Source organism: Myxocyprinus asiaticus, chromosome 22, assembly GCF_019703515.2.
Source record: "Myxocyprinus asiaticus isolate MX2 ecotype Aquarium Trade chromosome 22, UBuf_Myxa_2, whole genome shotgun sequence".
Taxonomy (NCBI): Eukaryota; Metazoa; Chordata; class Actinopteri; order Cypriniformes; family Catostomidae; genus Myxocyprinus; species Myxocyprinus asiaticus.
In genome coordinates this window covers 37774870-37799038 of record NC_059365.1, presented here as the reverse complement: position 1 = coordinate 37799038, position 24169 = coordinate 37774870, and the positions used below count along the sequence as shown (strand labels likewise).

The 24169-nt window shown below is 36.8% G+C and overlaps 1 protein-coding gene across 3 annotated transcripts; it reads right to left on the bottom strand.

The window, feature by feature from the left end:
* Positions 1 to 291: 291 nt before the first annotated feature.
* Positions 292 to 22452, bottom strand: LOC127412827 (WD40 repeat-containing protein SMU1-like). 3 transcript variants are annotated; one of them, XM_051649481.1, is made up of 12 exons: positions 22348 to 22449; positions 20899 to 21109; positions 20606 to 20758; positions 7184 to 7294; positions 6906 to 7034; positions 6699 to 6818; positions 6433 to 6549; positions 6208 to 6335; positions 6003 to 6129; positions 3290 to 3457; positions 1239 to 1391; positions 292 to 809 (listed from the first exon to the last, which is right to left on the bottom strand). In XM_051649481.1, the coding sequence occupies exons 1-12, from the start codon at positions 22371 to 22373 to the stop codon at positions 711 to 713; spliced, it is 1542 nt and encodes a 513-aa protein (XP_051505441.1). In that variant the 5' UTR covers positions 22374 to 22449; the 3' UTR covers positions 292 to 710. The 3 variants fall into 3 exon arrangements, with proteins under 3 accessions (XP_051505441.1, XP_051505440.1, XP_051505439.1); XM_051649480.1 differs by having other exon boundaries at positions 292 to 1391; positions 22305 to 22452; XM_051649479.1 differs by having other exon boundaries at positions 292 to 1391.
* Positions 22453 to 24169: the final 1717 nt, after the last annotated feature.

Below are 24169 nucleotides of genomic sequence, written 5' to 3'. Positions count from 1 at the left end.
TCTGTAGGTCCATTCAATGCAAGCAAATGGGTACCAAAATTTTGAAGCTACAAAGACAAAGGCAGCATAAATTTAATCTATATCTTCTGAAGCAATTCAATCAGTTTTGGGTGAGAAATAGATCAAAATGTAACTCCTTTTTCACTATAAATCCTGAAAACCACTGGTGTCTTATGGATTACTTTTATGCTGCCTTTGTATTTATTGGAACTTCAAAGTTTTGGTCACCATTCACTTGCACTGTATGGACCTACACAGCTGAAATATTCTTCTAAAAATCTTCATTTGTATTAAGCAGAAGGAAGAAACTCATACACCTGGGATGGCATGAGGGTGAATAAATTACAGAATTTGCAACAATATTAATAAAAACCACAGCACTGTGTGAACACTAAGCTGAGAAGTGTCAATGAAACATTTCCTAATCACCATTCCTCAACATGCAACAGATGACTTGTGGTCAAATGTTTTAAATGGAATGAAAAAAATGACTTTTAATGTTGGACCTAAAGAATAAAACTTGTTACCATACATTACAGATGCTTCACAAAGATTGTCCATTTGCCAAATTTTACTGTAGAAAAATTGTAAAAATCATCCACTGCACTTAAAAAAAAACGGGTATGTACAAAAAAGTAGGCAACATTGTAATCGTACTCTCCTGCCAGCCCCAACCAATCAGAAATCCCATGTAGAGGTCATATGACTGTTTATGGCTTCCAGAGTTTGAGAAGTCCATCCTCACTGTATGTGGCAATCATATTCTGGTGTGGGTGGTGGGCGATACCGATTACATCCTTCTCATGCACCTGTGAGAGGACAAATGGATCATCAAAATCTTGTAATTAAAATACCATGAAATTCCCCCCAAAGAATATGGGTCAAATGATTGTCAGGGTTTCCATTCTTTTTAACCAATTAATTTCCATGACTTTTCCATAACCTTTCCAGTTGTTTGTGCTTAATAAAAATGGTTAGAAACTGTTGATTCAGACTGATAACAGTTAAGCAATTAATTGAAAAGAATCGTACCAAAAGAACAATTTCTCACAAAATGAACATCACTATGACTTGAAAATTTTAGTGACATTTCCAGGCCTGAAAATACAATTTTCAGGTTTTCCATGACCGTGGGAACCCTGTATTTGTATGTCAACATGACATGACATTGTCCAAAGCTGTCGATTCAAAAGGGAACACAAAGAATGAAGGGAGAGACAGAGGAAGAGAGGTCTTACGGTCAAGGTTCTCTCTAGTTTGCCAGTGACTGTGCTGAAACAGTAAAGCACGAAATCTTCTCCGACGCAGTAGATCCACTCTCCACGCGGAGACAGAGTACAACACACAAAATCACCTCCCTCTCTCTTACCAGAGCTGAAACTCCTCACAATCTGCAACAGGAAACAAATTCTCAGAGATCAATAATATACATAATCATACATTTGCACTAGGGCTGCACGATTTGGACAAAAAGTCATATTGTGATTTGAACGATTATGATAGACAAAAAAAAAAAAAAAACTCTGAGCACTTCTGTTACTGTAAGCATGTAACAGGAGTAGTTGTGGAGCATAGAACCGCTCTAAAAACACTGAAATAATGCTCTAACTTAATATAGACCGGAGAGGGACAGAGCAGCGCAAACAAACTTTGAAGCCACCAGACTATTTACTTATTTAATTAACCCTTGTGCGTCAATTTAAAGTTACTCAGAGGTCCTTAGAGGACAAAAATGTCAGTCAAAAAACTGCCATAATAATATTATATTATAATATTATATAACTCATTTTAAATGAGTTAGCCAACATCATAACCAACATCAGTCCTGATCGTAACTACCAAATATTCATTCATTTTTAGGATTTTAACCCTTTAAATGCCAGTTTGTTTGCATAATGCCACTGTTTTTTTTTTTTTTTTTTTTTTTTTACACACACAAATTTCTCAATACACACAATATAAAAAAAAAAAAACACACTCGGACATCCATACCAACACACCCACACAATTTTAGCTGCATCATTTTTTCAATTGGCCTGCAGTGCTATATAATACAGAAAATAGAAAAAAAGCATGTGTTTGCTCCATAGGCTAAACATGAGAAAAATGGCGCCATCTGGTGGAAAATATTACAAATTAAAATTTTGAAGCCAGGATTCCGGAATGAAAGCATATCATATAATTCATGATATTATGCTTTAATGGCACTGGGATCAAATATTGCAGTTTTAATGGGTTTCAATTGGGTATATTTTTGTCCTTAAGGTCCTGAGTGTAACTATTTTGTGTACACAGTGTATTATAGATGTATTATAGGAACTGAGGTTGAAATATCAAAATTCCCCCAAAAATACGCACCTCTGGCAAGATTTATGCCGTTGGCATCAACACCAAATGATAAAAAAAATGATCGAAAAAAACAAAAATGAAAAAGACAAAAATGTCCCGAAGGTCGCACAAGGGTTAAATCGCACAAGGACATATTGTGATTTTGATTTTATTTTGATTGTGAAGTGCTAATTTGTACATTTGTACCTTTTCAATAAGACTGTAATGCGGTAACTAACGTTTTATGTTCGATTAATCTGTCGATTATTTCTTCGATTAATCAGACAAATCAGCTAAATGTTCTACTGTTCTTATACATAATAATTTCTTGCATAAATCTTGACATCCAACAACTGTTTAATAGTTCTATCAAAATGACTGTGCTCCATTTCTCTGTTGCAGATACGCACGCTTGCTCAAAATCTTTGAGGTTGAACGGAGACTCGCATGTAGTAAAGACAAGCGGTTTTGCGAAACGGAAATATGCACATGACTTCGATTTCATAATATTTATATGTTATAAAGTATAAAAAATAACAATAAAATGCAAGTTATGTGCTGGAGAGAAACAACTCTCAAGTGCATCAAACAGCAAGCACTGATGCAGCAACCACTTTTCCGCTTCAACTAGTCCCAGCCACGAGTTATGAACGCAAATGCTACTTTCTTCTTTTTCAATACAGTAAACTGACTTCACTGATGAAGATTCTTCATGAACGGTGCACATTTCTGACTAATCGGTAATGAAATTTGTTGTCAGTTATTATGGATTTTATTGATTAATTGATTGTTGCAGAAATAGTAATGCAATAGTTAGCATGAACTTACAATGAACAATGCTATTACCGACTCAATTTGGTCTTCCTTTTCGTGTTCATTTGAAATGACAAGTTTTCTATATTCAATCTAGAAGAAAAATTTTTTTTAAACCGTTTTCAGATCAGTGTTTTATTTTCCTCACCTGCCCCTGCATGTTCATGATTACCACAGTGTTAGATCGGTTACACACGACAAAATGTTCAGGGTTTTTGGGGAGCAGGATCACATTGTTGACTGTGATGTCTGTGCCAGCAGAGGTGCCCAGAGACTTGAATGTGCTGGTGCATTCTGTGGTCTTCAAATTCCAGATCTGGGAGAGAAAATACAGATAAGTTAGATATTTGTGAAACTGCAACTAGACTTAAATGACTTCTGAAAAAAAAACTAGCAAGTGATTAAATGAGGAATAGTTTTAAAGGAATATTTCACCCAAAAGTTAAAACTTTTTTTTTTTTTACTCACCCTCATGCCATCCCAGATGTGTATGGCTTTCTTTCTTCTGCTGAACACAAAGAATAGGAGAAGAATATTTCAGCTCTTTTGGTCCATACAATGCAAGTAAATTATGACCAAAACTTTGAAGCTCCAAAAATCAGATAAAGGCAGCATAAAAGTAATCCATACTCCAGTGGTTTAATCTATGTCTTCTGAAGCGATCCAATCGGTTTTAGGTGAGAACAGACCAAAATAAAACTCCTTTTTACCATAAATCTTGACATCAGCAGTCTCCTTGGAGGTCATGATTTCAAGCTCAATTACACTTCCTAGTGCCAGCTAGCGCTCTGTGCATGCGTTAAGCAAGAAGAAGTGTAATCGAGCTTGATGATATGATCGTACTTAGAGACTGCAATGGCAAGATGCACAGTGAAAAAGGAGTTATATTTTGATCTATTCTCACCCAGAACCAAATGTATCACTTCAGAAGACATTGATTAAACCACAGGAGAATTACTTTTATGCTGCCTTTGCGTTTTTTGGAGCTTCTCAGTTTAGCCCTTCATTTACTTTCATTGTATGGACCTACAGAGCTGAGATATTTTTCCAAAACACTTCATTTGTTTTCTGCTGAAGAAAGAAAGTCATACACATCTGGGATGACATGAGGGCGAGTAAATGATAGGGTTGTGATGATTTGGTTCTCTCATGATTTGGTTCGATATATGATATGAGGTTCACAATTCGATATAATAACACTTAAATGACATAATATAACAGAGGATTTGTTTATTTTCTGAAAAAATGTTTGAGCAAAATGCTCATTATAATTTCTCATCAAAATAAAGGTCTTTAATACACAATATAAATGCTCAAAGTTTAAATAATAAGAGTTGCTCATATACCTTTCTCTGTAAGAAAACATCACAAACAAATAAGCTTTCAAAAATAGTGGGCTACATTCAGGCTGATCAGGTGCAGAACAAGCAATAGAACTGAACAAAGCCTGTCCTGAAAAAAGTATGTGAAAGTGTATATTTACATTTTAATCATTTGTTTGTCATCATTATTATAATCAAAATGTAACTGTGAAAATACAAAAATTCTACATTATATTTATTAATTTTATATCATGAAATTGTATATATAATAATGATATGAGCTATCACTGTTTGAAATAATGTGTACAATTTACAAGTTATAACTTTGAGTTTACATTCATTTAAGAAACTCTAAAAAGGTTACTGTCACTTTAAAGCCCAAAGTATACTTTGATTTTGATGCAAACGCTCAGCATCTGCGTACAGTCGAACGCGAGCCTGTCAAAGTATCCTCCATTTGACAGTGCACGCATATACAGGCGTTTGGCGCATGCACGCTACAACTGCTATGAGACGCCGGACAATTTCTCTTCAGGATTATATTCCTTCAGACTCGAGTTATACAAATGCAGGTATCTCCTGACCTCCTCATACACATGCTCTTGACGTGCATATCTACTGTTATTGTTTTTACCTTTAACTCCTGTTATTGACCAGCGATTATATCCTTTTCTAGCATTTCTTCATGACAGCAATGGCTCAAATGTATTGCCACCAATAATTTCAGTCGTCTGCACGTTCAAAGACGCGCGGACAGAAAAATAGGGCTGCACGCGTTCAGTGCTTGAGCACTCTGCTTATGACGAGATTTGCATCACGCATCTGACCAAAGTACAGGGTTAAGGGTAAGGGTTCAACGAGCAGCTCACAGTGTTCCGGTTCAGCGAACATTAATGAGAATCTCTCGGTTTCTTTAGCGCAACCATGCTGCGTGAGATTAAAATGAATATTTCTTTTTACTTTTTTTTATCTGACTGTACAGAACAGAAAGGACATTAAGACACATTATTCAATGAAAGTGGAGTGTGCCTCATCTTTGATGGACACACATTACACAGAGGAAATGATCTGCTTTAATCTCAAGCACTTTTCATCAAAACAAGGCGATTTTCCAGGTATTCCAGTACTTAAATTTCTAAAAGCTAAATTCAAGCACTTTAAAGGACCTTGTGTGAACCCTGTAAACTGTGTAGAAAAAAGTGCAGTATGGGTAAAATCAAGTGATAGAAAGATTGATGTTTGATGGGTTATTTCATTTATGGTCACATGGACAGAAAACAATGTTGCAAATTTCGAAATATCGAGTTATGCCACGATATGGTTCGTCATTTTGTTTGGTTCGTGATATATCGAAATTCTATAAATTGTCCCATCCCTAGTAAATTATGAGAGAAGTTTCATTTTTGGGTGAACTATCCCTTTACAAGTTGGTTCTCACTTTAACAAGCTAGTCACAAAACAAGTTAAAATCTTCAGAGCTATATTGCAGAGTATTAAAAGTTCATTCCCATTTATTTAATACTGCATTAACCTTCGTACCTTCACAGTTCCGTCGGAAGAGGCACTAATGACATGATGGCCATCAGGAGTAAGTGTGGCTTCGTTCACAAATGAAGAATGACCTCTGAACTCCTTCAAACACTTGCCTGATTTCAGCCCATGAATCCTGTTGAGAAACAAATGTAATGTGGTTTATTTCGCTGTGTTTTTGTGGAAGCTGAGAACAGCGATGAGTGGTGCTCACCTGATGGTCTGGTCGAATGATGCAGAGAGAATCTGAGTGCTGTCTTTACTGAAGCTGAGACAGGTGACACCCTTACTGTGAGCACGCTCAAACCGCCGCAGACACTGACCGCTCTGGATCTTCCACACCTGAATCACACAGTCCAGAAAATATAATCAATATCCCAATGAATGTGCCAGCATTTAACAAATGTTTCAGATAATTGTTTGGTTGCGTGTATGAGACCTTAACTTTGCCGTCCTGAGCTCCTGTGGCCAACATCTCAGTGTCTCGACTGAAAGACATGCACAGCACGGCATCATCCATCATCATGAAGTTATCCTGAGCCTGATACTTCAGATCCTGCACAACATACACAAATAACTTATGAAAAAACATCCGTGCATTAACAAACACACAGTGCTAAAGTTGAGATGTTAAAAGTGTACTGTTACACTGCAAACACACATGAGGAAGTTTCGGTGAGGTAGCCATTCTGTAGATGTAATGACCTTTCTGATTTTTCCAGTGGTGAAGTTCCAAACTTCAATAAATCCATCCACAGAACCAGTGACCAGGTACTGACCGTCAGGAGAGAAACGTGCGCATTCAACGTGAGACTTCTGACCAAACTGCAAACACAAACACGCACAGGTTTGTAAAATTTCTTTAACACATCTCATGTTGCAGTAGAGGAGAGATGCTGGACTTTCTTGTACCTTGATGTGTCTGTTCAGCTGTGTGGGAAATCGTTCTTCCTCTACATCCTTCACAGCTGCTTTACCTCTGTACAAATCAATGGTCATACCAGGAGGCAGAAGACCCTGATGCTGCTGCCACTTTAGAGACTTTAGAGAGCGAGAAACTATAAAATATATCAAACTATAACGCAGGAATCTAGGCATCAAATGAAGAGACTCTCACAATGAAGTGGCATTGTAAAAACGTTACCAAATCCTCCATTTACATAATCAGTTTCAGGGAATGTTTTGCTCACCTGTCCAAGCAGAGCCATGAGACGTGAGGGTGGCACCACGCTGACCTCACCAGCAAGAGCCTGAGCAATAGCTGCTCTACGCTTCTCCTTACTGCTGCCATCAGGGTAGGCCTGTTAACAAAAATAAAGTCAAAGAAGTGAATCAGGAACAAAGTGCTGAATATTAGGGGTGGACTGCATGGGGAGAAAGAGGCTTTGTTTGTGGTATGTATGAGAAACAGACCACATTCTAAACATACACACTAATGAGCCAAAACATTATGACCACTCACAGGTGAAGCGAATAACGTTGATCATCTCCTAACAAGCCTACGTCAAGGTCTAGGTAGATTAGATGGTAAGCAAACAATCAGTTCTCGTAGTCAACGTGTTGAAAGCAAGAAAAATGGGCAGGAGTAATGACCTGAGCGACTCTGACAAGGGCCAAATTGTTATGGCCAGATGACTGGGTCAGAGCATCTCTGAAACGGTAAGGCTTGTGGGGTGCTCCCGGTCAGCAGTGGTTAGTACCTACCGACAGTGGTCCGAGGAGGGACAAACTACAAACCGGCGACAGGTTGTTGGGTGTCCAAGGCTTATCAATGCATGAAGGCAATGAAGGCTATCCCATCTGGTCTGAACCAACAGAAGGTCTACTGTGGCACAAGTCACAGAAACTTTTAATGATGGTTACGGGAGGAATGTGTCACAACACACAGTGCATCGCACCCTTATGCATATGGGGCTGTGTAGACGCAGACCGGTCAGAGTGCCCATGATGACCCTACAATGAGCACACAAGCATCAGAACTGGACCTTGGAGCAGTGGAAGAAGACCGCCTGGTCCGATGAGTCCCATTTTCTTTTACATCACCTGGACGGCCGTGTGCGTGTGTGCCGTTTACCTGGGGAAGTGATGGCACCAGGACGACAAGCTGGTGGAGGGGATTTCATGCACTGGGCAATGTTCTGCTAGGAAACCCAGTGGCATGCTATTCATGTGGATGTCAATTTGACACGTGCCGTTCAACTACACATCGTTGCACACCAGGTACACCCATTCATGGCAATGGTATACCCTGATGGCAGGAGAAAGGTCTGGCTGCAGATATGCAGATGCACTCTCAGATTCACACGTGCCCTCTGCAGACGTGCACGCACTGGTTTAGGCATGCGCACACGTCTGCAGAGCGCGTTCACACATAATTTGACCTCCACGACCGTACAGGAATTATTGCCACAAGTATGATATTTGTTTTGTTGTTATTTATTTACACAAGGATATGTTAAAGTAAAAGGTATGCTTTTTAAGGATTAGATCATTTTTTCATAGTGTTAGCTAAAATTGCTGTCTTTATATCGCTTCGTTGCTAACTGGTTAACTACACTTCATACAAGAAATCGTCTTAAGTTCATCATATCGTTTAGGTGGTGAAACAACTGAGTGTTTTACTGGCTCGGTGCGTTTAGGTTATTGCTTTTAAAAATTACGTTGACGAGGAAGTTTGTAGGTAACTTGTGTCAACATTGCATTCAAGGTAAAGAGAGCGCTCTCTTTATAATAAACGAAGCAGACTGCATGTAATACATTTTTAGTGTAGATGTGGTATCTTGACAACCAAAGTATTTAATATAAACATTGAATCTTTCAAATAATTGAGGTCATTTCAACATTCTTCTCAGTGGTTCTTGAAAACGAGAGAGACATGGAATATGACTGATAAGAATTATAACAAAAATTTAAAGAATATTATCAGACATCAGACACATCAGATAATGGTTTTCATGTAGATTTCTGTCTCTTCAATTTATTCTTACAGATGTATCAATCAGTAGTCTTAGAGGGTGGAAAAACACCTGATACCACAGTGCACAACTTGATGCTCATTTTATCATTGTCCCTTGTGCTCTTTACTGAAGCCAATGTCTCAAAAGAAGATTCAAAATCATTGGGAAGGCCATGTAGAAAAGACAATCATTTTCAAAGTTACGTTATTACCTTACTGCAATAGTGGGTGACTCACACTGGTACATTTATTAAAATGTGTCTTTCTGAAGAGCTTTTACAGACCCCAGTTTGAGATACACTGTTGTAGATATTGATGTGTGCAGGAATGTTGTTATTTTACACCAAAACTTAGTGTAAACACACACACACACATATATATATATATATATGAGAGAGAGAGAGAATAAAAATGATTATCTATATAATAACCTTGCACATACATAACCTTGTACAGCCTTACATTTTGACACAGCAATTGTTATTGATTTATTTGTCCTCTGCATACTTAACAAGGATATTGCTTATAGGATAATGCCTGGAAAATGGACCGAAAAGACAGGCCTTGTTTTACAGGTAAAAAATATACAATTTTATACCATTATACAGTACTGTGCAAAAGTTTTAGGCACTTAAGATGTTTCACAAAAGCATTTGTCTTAAGATGGTTATTTATATCTTCAGTTATGTCATAACTTTCATTTCTTTCAACATTCATTTATGTGTGTCAATAGGAAAATACATTTTAGACTACGTTTGCAAATAGAAAAGATTAGAATAGAAGAACAGGGAGCCCTGCAACAGATGTCATGGCCCCCACAGAGCCCCCCACTGAACATCGAGTCAGTCTGAGATTACATAAAGAGACAGAAGTAATTGAGACAGCCTAAATATATAGAAGAACTGTGGTGAATTCTCCAAGAAGCTTGGAACATCCTATCTGCCAACAACCAAGAAAAACTGTCCAGGTGTACCTAGGAGAATTGGGGCTGTTTTGAAGGCAAAGGTGGTCACACCGAATATTGATTTAACATTTTTATGTTTACTGGACTTTGTATGACGTTAACTGATAAATGAAACTATTTATGTCATTATTTTTGAAGAAATCCTCACTATGCAACATTTTTCACAAGTGCCTAAAACTTTTGCACAGTACTGTATATATAACATTTTTGTCATTCTTATGTGAAAATGCACTCATAACTTTCTTTCATTATATTTAAGGGTTTACCAGGACACCCATATGGAAATGACTGTGGTATATTTATGTTGATGGTAAGATGTACAGTTTATTTGTGGTTTGTTAATACTCTGTTTTTATCTTATACCGACTTGTTTTTCATTTATAGTCTGCATTGTGCATAGTGCTGGATGCCCCGTTTGACTACACAATTGTGAATATTAGTAATGTTTGCAGTACCTTTGAGATGATGTAATTTACAAGGGGCATTAACTGTTATGTTTTGAGCAATTGGACATGGCAAATCTGAGGAAATGGTGGTATGTGATGTTGATGGAGATCTTTGGACTAGATAGGTACAGAATTGTTTGTTTTTTGCCTTTAAACACTTCGCTTTAATGAGATAAAAATGTATTACGTAAAAGTTGTATATTCTATCACTGTCTTCCAGCCATGGAAAAATGTTTGCCCAATATACTGAGGAGTCCAAAGCTTTCCTGAGAGCAGATCTCCAGCCTGTATTTAGGTTGAGAAAAAGGAGGTTTTCTCAGGTAAAAGCATATACTTGTTAAGCAGATGGTCAAAAATGGCATGTTACCAAGACACACTAGGTAAGCTTATGCTGCATTTTTTCACTAACAGGAAGAGACTTTCCATCACATACAAGTATCACCATCACAGGTAAATGTACTGTGTAGTAACTACTCAGAAACGTTACCTTAAAAAAGGCAGTAATAAAGGTAACCCAGGCTCAAACTGAATACTCATATTTGTTTTTTAGGCAGATGAAACAAATATTTTGTTCCTGCATCCTGCACTGGAGAAGGCAGTGGTTCAGTCTCCACAAAAAGTAGATTTTGTTTGAGGGGTAGCAACATCAGGCCAAAGTAATAGTTGATTTGTTTTTGTGCTTTTTAACATTTGAGATATTACATTTGTTTTCATTTTTGTTTAGATTATTTTTTATTTATCCTCTTTTGTATTGTGTTATTCTTAGGTCCGTGTCATGACTGCCAGTCAGTGGTGTTTTGAGCACTCTAATGACCTCATTGGTTCAGTTCAGCTGCCTCGGATTCTTTGTATGGAGGATGAAGAAGTTTCTGAGCCCTAATTTGCAGCAGACATGAATTACGCATGTATTTGTTCAGTATTGCATGATTTTTATTCGCACATCCTTTCACAGAGACATTACACACCCCGTCCCATCAGATCTTTGATCTGCATACTAATCGGATCTTATTAGAGCAGACGGTCAACATAATGTCCATGAACTATGATTTATATAAAATCCTGGCCCACCAGTCCTGATGGTACTATTAAAAAGTCGTAAGCTCCACCCCGGGGTGTTTAAAAATCCACCTCGTAAAACTGTCATTTTCAGATTAATTTTAAAGCAGTGCTAATAGAAATGTCGTCTTTTCGTCTGTGCCTTCAGTTTGTTTGTAAACAGTAACTTCATCTATTTTCGATTTCCGACAGCGTGTTTCCGGTTTCGATATCGCGAGAGTATGTGACATACTGCATGTCTGAGAGTGCATCTGCATGTCTGCAGCCAGACTCTATTGGATGGCAGTGACCTCTTTCAGCAGGATAATGCACCCTGCCACACTGCACACATTGTTCGAGAATGGTTTGAGGAACATGATAAAGAGTTGGCCTACCAATCCCCAGATCTCAATCTGACTGAGCAACTGTGGGATGTGTTGAACACATGGTTTTCAAACTGGGAGGCATGCCTCCCCAGGGGGGACCCAGAGTTTGTCAGGGAAGGTGCGGAGAATGATGATAAACTCACCAAGTAAAATCAAAAGATACATAAATACAATAAAAATGTATTGTCAAGATAAATGACAATTAATAGATTAATGGACCACAGTCACACTTAAAAGACCATAGCTTTATGGCATTATAATTCTATTAAATGTCATGAACAAATGCATATAATGCAAGTGCGCTCCCATGTACCGGTTGCACGAGCGCAAATCTCTCCACTCGCACGCGGATTTCTTTCGTTCGTGAACAAAACTGAACGTGCACTCTCAAATATACTCTGTTCTATGAAATCTCCCTACTCTCGCTCATGCATGCTCAAAACGTGACCTGTGCACTCGTGAATCTATTATAAAGCCATATAGCTCTGCCTCTGTTCATCCGTCACGACGTGTCCAGTGTTACAAGTTCAACATGATATCGGGTTGATGTGTCTTCATTGTGACAAGTGCAGTTTCACATAGAGATGGACACTGGCTGAAGTGATGCGAGTTTATAACAGATATAGGCTAAAACAGTGAAGTAATTCCATTGTCATACGGGCAAACATGTATTTTTAATAAAATAAAATAATGCAGAATACGGTTTCATATTATTAATAGAAATATTTATAGCTGTTAATCACACACCAGTGTATTATGTATTGCCGAATGAGTCTGTCAGACTGAATTTAAGGTTATTGATCATCATTGGTGAATTGCTCCAACGCCTGATAAAACTTCAAATAAGTTGCCAGAATGTACTGCTGTTATTAGTGGAAGAAAGATATTTTTGACATTTAACATATGGTATCTTATTTATTATTAACTTGGCTATTGTTTAGGCCTATATACAACATTACTGTATATACACCGATCAGCCACAGCATTAAAAGCAACTGCCTAATTTCCCCCTCGTGCCACCAAAACAGCACCAACACGCATCTCAGAATAGCATTCTGAGATTATATTCTTCTCACTACAATTGTACAGAGCGGTTATCTGAGTTACCGTAGATTTTGTCAGTTATAACCGGTCTGGCCATTCTCTTGTTGACCTCTCTCATCAACAAGGCATTTCCGTCCACAGAACTGCCGCTCACTGGATGTTTTTTGTTTTTGGCACCATTCGGAGTAAATTCTAGAGACTGTTGTGTGTGAAAATCCCAGAAGATCAGCAGTTTCAGAAATACTCAAACCAGCCAATCTAGCACCAACAATCATGCCACAGTCCAAATCACTGAGATCACATTTATTTTTTTCCCCATTCTGATGGTTGATGTGAACATTAACTGAAGCTCCTGACCCATATCTGATGATTTTATGCACTGCTGCCACATGACTGGATGATTAGATAATCGCATGGATTATTGCTGGTGCCAGACAGGCTGATTTGAGTATTTCTGTAACTGCTGATCTCCTCCAGCATATTAGGAAGGAGGTCATAATGTTTTGGCTCTTCGGTGTATACTGTTTATATATATTTTGCATGTTTAATCCAATTTTGTTTAAATGTGCCTTGACAATTGACAATCACAGGGTTGTTGCAGAGTTTTTAAAATCAAATTTAAGACTTTTCAAGACCTTTTTTTAGACCTGAAATATTAAAATTAATACTGTATGTCAATACCAAAAAAAATAAAAATAAAACAATCTCAAAATAAATCACGCATCACCACTTTTTCTCTCCAAATCAGATTCCTGAACTCTCTGTATCGGCCAATACTGATCCGATACCAGTGTTGTTTTTTTTCTTAATCAGTTTACAATATCTATACTTTACTGTGTGGAACTGAATGATTTTATATGTAAAGAAACACAAACCTCTAACTACAAATTATTTCAATGTAAATGTATAACATATTAGGAAAAACTTTATTGTTAACTAGTCTACTGGATAATGCAGCAGTAAAAGTAATTCTAGTGAAAGTCTTCAGTAGAAAAGAAGCCCTCTGGTTTTTATTTTTACAGTCTGAACATTCCAGGAAGACCTGCAAGTGTCTGTATATAGGCTAGTACAAAGTAGTTTAATTCGCTTCTTATTCAAAATCTGTTGAAATACTCCTCCAGTGCTGTTCTCAATGCATGTTTTAACTGACGCCAACTATGGGGCATCTACATCTGAAATGTAGGCTAGTTCATGTGGAGCATTCACATTTTGCTCACCGCTCTGAGGGCTGAAAACAGCAGCGTGTCTTGAGTTGCGCACATGTGCAATGAGCGTGTCAACAAATCACATTCATTGAAACACACTGCGAATGTATACTATATATTTACTTATTAAACAGCCTTTTGCGATTTACAAAGCTATTGTATGTCTTCAAGAGACTTTGAATAAAATGCACGAATCATATGGGCTACTTTAATGGTGCTTTTATGGTTCTTTTATGTCATTTTTTAGCTTGATAGTACAGACCATGACTAACACACCGTATCGGATTTGGATGGGGCTTGACAGCCTGAAACCCGGTCTGTTTAAAGATGTCCACCGAACCAGGTATCAGATAGGTGCATCCCTAATCACAGATTAATTTACTTAAACAGGCTGGGACACACACTAAAAAAGGCCTCAACACTGCTTATTAGCAAAACAGGGTATCTCCAAATTTTAAATACTCAGGACATGTTTTCCATATATAATCACATAAAAAAAAAATTTATGTACCAATATATCAACACATTCTATTTATATATCGACCGATACTGGATACTGCTGATATGATAATAATGTTTTGAAAGAAAGGCAATTACATTTTTTTTAATCTGCCAATAGTTTATAAAACTGATAGCCTACAGCTTATTGAAATGTTCTTAGTCTCTCCTTTCTGTTACAGGTTGGGCCAAAGAGTGGGCTACATGAGTCCAAATGTAATCAAATTCTCGGTGCAGTGGGACTTTTAACTATAAACAAGCCTAGGGACTCCTATTTTTAAATGTATGTGCTTCACTGATTCCAGCTGCTCATTCAAGCAGATAAGGGAAATAAAATACGCACTCTCACAATCATCTACAACAAATCACAAAATAAACACCTCACTAATAATGGACTGCTCTGAAATGGCTGGAAACACAGTATCACAAGCTCTCTGCCTGCTTGAAGAATGCACAACAGTGCCTCGTCTTCACTCTGAAGCATGCAGCACACGCATTTATATAATTAAATCGTAGCATTTTTAAATTTAATAACAATGATCACATTAGGCCATATCGCAACTCCTGTCTTTCTGTCCCCAAATTTAAGACCCTTTAAATGACGATTAAGACTTTTTTATACCATTTAAGATTTTTAAGACTATTTATGACCTTAAATTTTAGAAACCTGAATTTAAGACATTTTAAGACTTTTAAAACTGAATCAGGTAAAATAATGAGTCAAGAAAGGGGTCATCTGTCACACTGGAAATGGAAAGTCAAGTATATACATTTTTACAATGTGCAGGATATGAATTATAGATATCTGCAATTAAATTGTAAATTAAATTAAAATGCCAATTTTGATTTTAACTAGTGGTAATGTTAATTTCAGATATCAGTAATGTGATTGTAACTAGTAAGCTTTTAAATATATCTTTAATTACTTTTCAACTTATTGATATCTAAAATCCATATACAGATATCTGAAATTAACATTGGCACTAGTGAAAAGCAAATTACAGATATCAAAACTGAGCATTTTTACTTGTTGTAATTCAATTTTCGATATCCAGAATGGACATTTGCACTAGTAACAATGTAATTATTAATATAAAAAATTATCGGTTTTACTAGTAAGAAGTTCATCGCTGATAATATGTATATTGGGATACATACATAAAGGAATTACAGAAAAATTCCATATTTTGCACAGTAGACATTAAGGCTGGGTATCACCTGGCACCTCATGATACGATATATATTGCAATACACGTCACGATTCTATATATTGCGATACATCACGATATCAAAATTTGATTCGATTTCGAATCAATTCCAATTTCAATTCCAAATAATTTGTGCAAACTTTGTTGTGTGTTTACATAATATGAATACACAAATAGTTGAATCTACATATCGATACATGGACCCAAAGTAGTGATCGACCGAAATCGCCGAGGCCGATATATCAGACGATTTTCTGACTTTTTTAATTATTGTATCGGCCGACAAATGTTCCCGTTTGGCCAATTTGTTTCTTGAGGGCACCAAAAATCGCTTGCTTACATGTGAAGCAACTAAGACATGTAAACGACTAGTCATGGTTCATTTTGTTGTTATGTGCCATCGTGTTACTACAATAATAGACCGGTGTGCAACAGTCTCATTTAAACGATCCGCATATCAGAGCCGCAGCAGACGCGTTTGAGCTCATAATGTTAAAGTGCTCCCCTGTTTCATTCTCCCTCTCTCTCCTCAACAGTTCCTTGTAACTTTTAACTGTCTTATCTAATGATAAAAGGCAAATATCAATAAAACTAATATCATATATCATCTGCAAATATGCACATAACTCATTTAAACAGATGTAATAAACCAACCTCACACAACTTGAGCAGATCCGGCATCCTGTGGAGCGCTCATTTAATATCTTCCTCTGAAGCACGTATTCTATCAGCCAAAATAAAAAACTTTAGGATCAGGATCAAAAGTTCGCTGATTCACAAATCATGACGGTCAGTCTGTGACAATCCAAGCAGGCGATCCAGGCCGTTTAAACTCACAGGAGATTGTTGATTGCGCTGGATCAGAGACTATTTAGCAGAGACGGGCCACTACTATTAAAATTAATGGGAGAAATTGGAACGCCCAACCAAGAGGCTCTAGCACCCAATGGTCAACGGATGTAGAAAGGAAGTCCCACCTTACTGGTAAAACAGCCAATCACCTTTTAGATACAGACATCGCCTGTCAATCATCTCGAGAACGTGCATGCGCATTAGCTATACAAGCCAGGAAAAATTGCGTTTTTAGCGTAATCTAAGATAAAGGATCACAATTTATAGGAGCTGCACTAGAATTAGGGTTGCACGGTAGACCGGTGCTATGGAAGTATCGCGATACTAAAGCTACAAAATACTGGTGGTGCCACAATATTTTTTCAACAGTAGTACCGTGAATACAATAATACCATAAGTTATGCTGTATGTACGATAGTAAATATTATTTTCACTAAAACCTTAATTTGACTCAGACCTGTCTGCAATAACATTAAAAATATAGTCTTTTCAAGTGGCATCCTCTTCGTGCTGTGCCTTTTAAGAGTGCAAAATTCTGTTTAGAATTTGCTCCTTATATGCTATTGTTTATTTTTCAATGAGTCATTTTCCCATGCTTCAAACACGTCTGAATCCCAGTGTGTAAATTTGACGGTCGTGTCTTTTAATGGATAATATGGATTTAAGTAAAACCTTGGAGAATGAGATGCTTTTCACACAACACAATTCATGTAGTGAGATTTGGAATTATTTTGGGTTTTGCCTGATGAGACCGGGAAAACCCATCTGCCGTGAATGTCAACAGAGATTTCAAGCCAAAGGGGGAAACACCAGCAACCTTATTAAACACCTTCGGACACATCCCACTGCCTCTGCAGAATACACACGGGTTAGTGCCACTTAATTTAACCTAAATGCTTTATCTTAACATTAGCCTAGTTTCCATCCACTTTTCGTGCTATTTTGTTATCGACAAAGTGAAAATGCGTACAGATTTTTTTGCGAAATTTGCCGTCTTCTGCCGTTTTCCATTCAAACGGCCTTTTATCGATAAAAATGGTGTGCGTGATGACGTCATGCCTAAAAAAACACTTTGTCGCATAAGTTTTGGTTTATAGCTAAAGAAATCTGCCCTTAAGCCGTTTCCATACAAAAATGTGTGTTTATCGCTAATTTGCATCCCAGATGTCCCTAATTGTTTTTCCTCAAGTTTTGGTAAAATGGGGAGAATATTGAGACAATTCATTGAAATTAGCCAGCTTATTGTCATTTTAATTTCACAAATAAATGCAATCAGAAGAGGAGGAATTGCAATCAAAGGGGAGCTGTTGGTCTTCTGATAGGACTGTAATATTGGTTCTGATGTTGTGCCATCGCAGGTTGCCACAGGTTCCGACCCAAAAGCGAATCGTCATGACCATGTTCAAGCTGGCAACCTGCACCAAGTAGTGGGGGAAACTTTTGGTCTTAGTATAAGGACCATCCATCGATGTGTATATGCTGTGTGCACAGCTATTAAAGAAAAACTGATGCTGTGTAATTTCAGGGTTTACATATGATACATTCCTGATATTCAATAGACTATTTTGAACAAACATCTAATCTAAAGTATTGCCATCACAACTGCATTATGTCCCGTATATTTGTCCAGCAACCTTTAACGACCAACTGAACTTGATTTATCATCTCAAATTAATTTTAGCATCATCATGCAATTTACATTTTCTGAAGAAGTTATCAGCATATTCTGCGATCCGAGGTAAAGAGGGTTAGATTTAAAATATTTAAAAGTTTTAAAAGGTTCAAAAGCTCATTTTCTGAAAGTGAACTCAGTGGACAAATAGTTGTCCATTATAGTCTTGAAGTGTAGAAAATGTCATTCAGCCGACTTTATTCGTCTACAGAACAGGGTATGGCTAATTTAAGTTTGTGTAAAGAAAAGGCATATACAGGTCTAAAAATATAATTTTTTTCATTTGATTATTTATTTTTTTAATGTAATGCATTTTTCGTTTGGTAATTTATTTAATTTAATACAGGGAATTTTGCCAGCATTTTTTCAAAAGTATAAGGAATAATTTAATAGAATTGGGCTGTTAGTGTTTCAAAAAAAAGCACACTGAAGCTTTTCTCCTAGTATTGTGTATTTATTTATAAAACATCTTTGTGCACAGAAATGATCTGTTTTTTGTGTTGTGAGCTAATTCCGTGACTGCCATCCACTATTCTGAATGGTGTGAAAAAGCAACTTTAATAAATAAACGGATGGCTACCACGATTAAATTAATTGCAAAGAGTGGCCATTCATTTGTTCTCCGTGAACTTGTTGATGTGCATGATACGATATATTTGTGTTGGCACTCCTGGAAGTGTCATGTTTGCAGTGATCAGATCTTTATGCCATTCAGATCAATCCATAATCACGAACAATAAATTGGCTTTCAAGGATCCTATACCTTGTCGTCATGATTAACACAGGAAAACGATTGGGGTAAATTATGTCATGTGACACTACATTTTTGCTTTAATGCCAATTTTCTTGACAAAAAGTGTTTCCAAACCAGTTTTTCGCGACATTTGATGTATCGACATAGAGTTTATGCGCTAGAGTTAAATGGAAAAATATTATGTCGACACTTATGAAATTTTAGCGATAATTTGCGTTTCAATCAGCTTTATTTTGATGCGCTAAAACTTTTTTTTGCAAAAAATCCTTGGATGGAAACATAGTTATTGACAGATTTACCGTTTCTCTGAAAAATCGAACATTGCACTCCATAATTTTTTTTTTCAAATTACAAATGCATGGTGGCAGTAACTTCACATGTTCGCACTTCACCGTGCATTCAAACCGGTGTGTGTGTGTGTCACTCGTGCTGCTGTTTACCAGGAGCGAGGGGCTGCAGCAATTGTAATACTGCTCAAAACAGCCTTTCCAACGTTACAATATCTTTATTTTTATGTTACCAACAATCAAATAATCACATAAATAATGGCATAAAAGTGTAAAGCCATTGCCGTTTGAACTGTCTGTTTTGATGCGGCGAAGATTTTTTTATTTTTATACATCAAACTAAGAATGTATTAGGTAACAACTTAGTCCATTTGAGCCTTCTCCCTGTTCATCCATCAGTTATTTTCACCACTTCCGGAGCAACAAGTGCAATGGCTAGTTTCTAAGAACCACCTTTGCTATGACAAACTGTGTTAAGAATTAACACACTATCTTGTGGTATCATGATACTACCTGGTATCATGATACTTTAGCTTGTATCGTAAGATATGATTATGGTATTGTGACAACCCTAACTAGCATGACTGAAAACAGTCTTCCGGGAGCATTCCAAAGATGGCCGCCAGTGGACTGACTTGCTAGAAAGACTTCGGCTGGATCCGCCCGAGCGCTTGAGTGCATCTTCAAGGTAAAAGCGCTTCTCGTGTGCTATAAGTAAATGTCTTATTCACTATGCCGTGTATGTACAAGTGGTTTGATTTGGTATTTTTTGAGAAAATGTGATTGCTAACGTGGACATGCCATCCATGGTTGCTGGACTACTGTGTGTACTGTTATTTCCTTCATCCTAAGTTGTGTGAAATTGAGTAAATATAGTGCTAAATAAAAGTTTGTTCATTTTTTAGCAATTTTATGTTTATGTGATTTACTATATTAAATTGTGTGATATATCAGCATTATATCGGCCTATCAGCTCCCCTGCTCTCTGGATATCAGCATCGGCCATTAAAAAACCCATATCAGTCGATCACTAATCTAAAGTATGGATACTATATTATTAGAAAAAGTATCGCAATATATCGATATCTGATTGTATAGAAACAGCCCTAGTATACATACTATAAATACAGTAGCAGCAATAGTAACATTAGTATGACAGTATGCTTTTCCCAAAACAGCATGAAATAATTTATGAAATTGTGAAGTGGTTACATTATTAATATATAAATGTCTTGGCTTTTAAAAAGCAGTATGTGAAAAAAAGTTAACTGCTTGTTTATGTGAAGTTTATTTCAGAGCCCTCACCTCTCTGGGATCAAAGTATGAGCGAGCCAGGAGATTCTCCAGGTGGATGTATCGCTCAGGTTGAGTTTGTTTCAGCATGATCATGGGGTCCGTCTGCCTCAACAAAGATCTGGCAGCTCCTAATTCTCTCAGCTCTATCAGCTCAAGAACAACCTGCAATAACGCCACAACAACACTTATCATGTGTCACATTATTCAAAGATCAAAGAAAAATGTCTCATGTGTAATGAGCTTAATTATTACAACATACTTAGACCAAAAACCATCACATCCTGATTTCATTGGCCTCTCACCTGTTCATAAAGATCAATGAGGGTCTTGTCTGGGAGTTTGAGGGACTGTATAGCCTGCAGTACAGTGTCCCAGTGACCGCTGTTGATATCAGCCACAAAACTCTCAATACTGTCCACTGTGTTGAGGGACACGGTCGTCTCCTCCTGGAGTGTTGCTAAAGTCCGATGCAAGTTGTTTTCCTTCAGGTACTGCATGATCAGACGGATCACACTGGAGAAACAGAAACAAGACAAATTCATGAACAAATTGTAAGATTCTCAGTAGACAAATATAATTCAAGTATAGAGTAATACATTAACTAATGGTTTTGAATTCGAAGTAAAAAGCAATCCTCACACTTACATCGGCGGCCAATTGTTTGGAATAATGTACAGATTTTGCTGTTTCGAAAGGAAATTGGTACTTTAATTCACCAAAGTGGCATTCAACTGATCACAAAGTATAGTCAGGACATTACTGATGTAAAAAACAGTACCATCACTATTTAAAAAAAGTCATTTTTGATCAAATCTAGACAGCAGCCATCACTCCAACACCTTATCCTTGAGTAATCATGATAAATTGATCATTTGGTACTAGAAAATCACTTGCCATTAATTCAAACACTGCTGAAAGATATTTGGTTCATTAAATGAAGAATAACATTGTGTTTGTTTTTGAGTTGCCACAGTATGCAATAGACTAGCATGTTTAAGGTCAATATTAGGCCAAAAATGGCAAAAAAAAAAGAAACAGCTTTCTCTAGAAACTCATCAGTCAATCATTGTTTTGAGGAATGAAGGCTATACAATGCTTGAAATTGCCAAAAAACTGAAGATTTCATACAAAGGTGTACACTACAGTCTTCAAAGACAAAGGACAACTGGCTCTAACAAGGACAGAAAGAGATGTGGAAGGTCCAGATGTACAACTAAACAAGAGGACACCGCCCGTGTATATGTTATGGTCAAATGGTAACTTTAAAACAAGCAGCAATGTCCTGGCACCTTTTCTGCTGTCTCCAGTTTTCTTGTATTATCTAGAAAGACATGCAAAAATGCGATCTTCACAGTAAAGGACACAACGTCTCTTCTAATTCAATGAAATTTTATGTATAACCTGCGGTCTTTTCCGAAGGTGAATTTAATTAGAATGAAAAGAAAACCGATGGAAAGATCTAGCTCTGCAGTGTTTGCAAATAGACACTTAAGTTTAACCAGAGTAAGATGAAACAGTAGAATCGTTTACAAAAAGAACCACAAATGACCCAGATGCGATTAGGACGATACAACAACATTTCATGTCTAAAATGTGTGCAAAACGTAAACAATCCTCCTCAATGGTAGCTCGAGATCCACTTGAAGGCCTAAAACACCATAAACACTGCTTGAAAAAACTGAATTGCACGTTATAATCACATACTTACGAGTGAATATGACGTTTTCAATTACAACATTTAGTTGACTTACTCGGCTGATTCTATTTCGATAGACATTGCTGAAATATGTGAATCCTGCGGTGCAGCAACACACTGGAGAGACACCGCGACAGGAACTACACGCGTGTCCTCTTCGACCACTCTGAATGTATCTTTGAAAAACAAAACAACAGCGACACCTGGCGGTCTGTAACAGCACTCACAACTACTAACTGACACAGGACACGTCACACAACGCTGAAGAATATTCATTAGAATTCAGCAGTCCCATTAGTTTCACAGATCATTATAAGATGATGATTTTATTGAAATAACTTATCATAATTTAAACTAAAATTCATATTCACAAATGGAGATTTGCAAATGAAAAATCAAGTTAATGATGCTATTAAAGCACATAAAGACAGCATAAAATTAATCAGTATGACTCCAGTGGTTTAATCCATGTCTTCTGAAGCGATCCAATCGGTTTTGTGCAGGGGCATCTCTAGGATATAAAAACGGGGGGGGAGGGGGGGCTTTCTAGAGAAAGTGAAGTAGTGTTCCCTTATTTACAGGGGTGTTTGAAGTACCAAGAAATTATACTTAAGTGAAAGGATGAATACTGAGTGAAAATGTGAATCAATTAAAAGTCCAAGTATCTAGCAAAAAATTCACATTAAATTTAACTTAAGTATTAAAAAAGTAAAAAGTAACTTTTTGTGTGAGAGAGGATGTTGTTAAATTTGATTTGTTTGTTAAGTCATTACTGTCTCCGATGACTGTCATATTTCTCCCCCAATGGCATTCGCAACCGGGTCATAGAATCATGTTATAATAACTACATTTTATGTGGCCTGTTGTACATAACACGGCAATTTCATGGTGGAATGAACACTACAGCCGCTCTGTTTTTTCACTCTATTCCTCACACAATGCTATCTTATGACATATAAACACTTTTACTATAGCACGACTCATTTTAATGTTTGCATTACATAATAAACTACATTTACGAGCTTGTTTAAGTATGATCAAATTGTGCGGTAGCTCAACTGATTGAGTGTTGCATTTGTGATACAAAGCACCAGAGTACGAGTCCTGAAGAGCACGTGAGACGACACGTGAGCTGAAAGTGTCATAGAAGCACCACAAAATGTTGTGATTGCTTCAGAAATTGTTCTTTTCATCTCACATTTGCTTTTTCTGACACAATAGATTAGGTTTAAGTTTAAGGTTTAGGGTAGGGAGGTCGGTTTTGTTGATTTAAATCTCGATAGAACATTAACCTTTAAAACTTCATCTGTTTAAGAGAACATTTAACTCACTTTTAGCGCCACACAGTGGACATTTCACTTTTCACAGACGTGTAATTTTATTTTGCAAAAACGTTGTCACATTCATGCAGTGTTCGTTGCATGGGAGAAGGCACTCACAAATTGCGATGTCAGAGCACCCAGCCCCTTTGAGACATAGAGAAAGATGAAAAAACCTTGCTGTTGTGCAAATGGATGAATTTAATAAAATTCATAATTAATATTTATAAAGATTCCATTATTTGTATTATCATTATTATTAAACTGTAATTATTATTGCTGGTTTTATAGTTATTATTATAATTATAACAACAACAACAATAATAATTCAGCTAACAGGGAATACAAATTCACAGATATGATTTAAATATAAAGGCAAGTGTTGAAATAAATGATATTTACACATTTAATTAGAAAAGCTTTTTGATTTATATATATAATATATATATATATATATATATATATATATATATATATATATATATATATATATATATATTTGCAAAGTGAACCAGTAGCAGGTGTTTAGAATAAAGTTTAGTACAAAAACCATCAGTG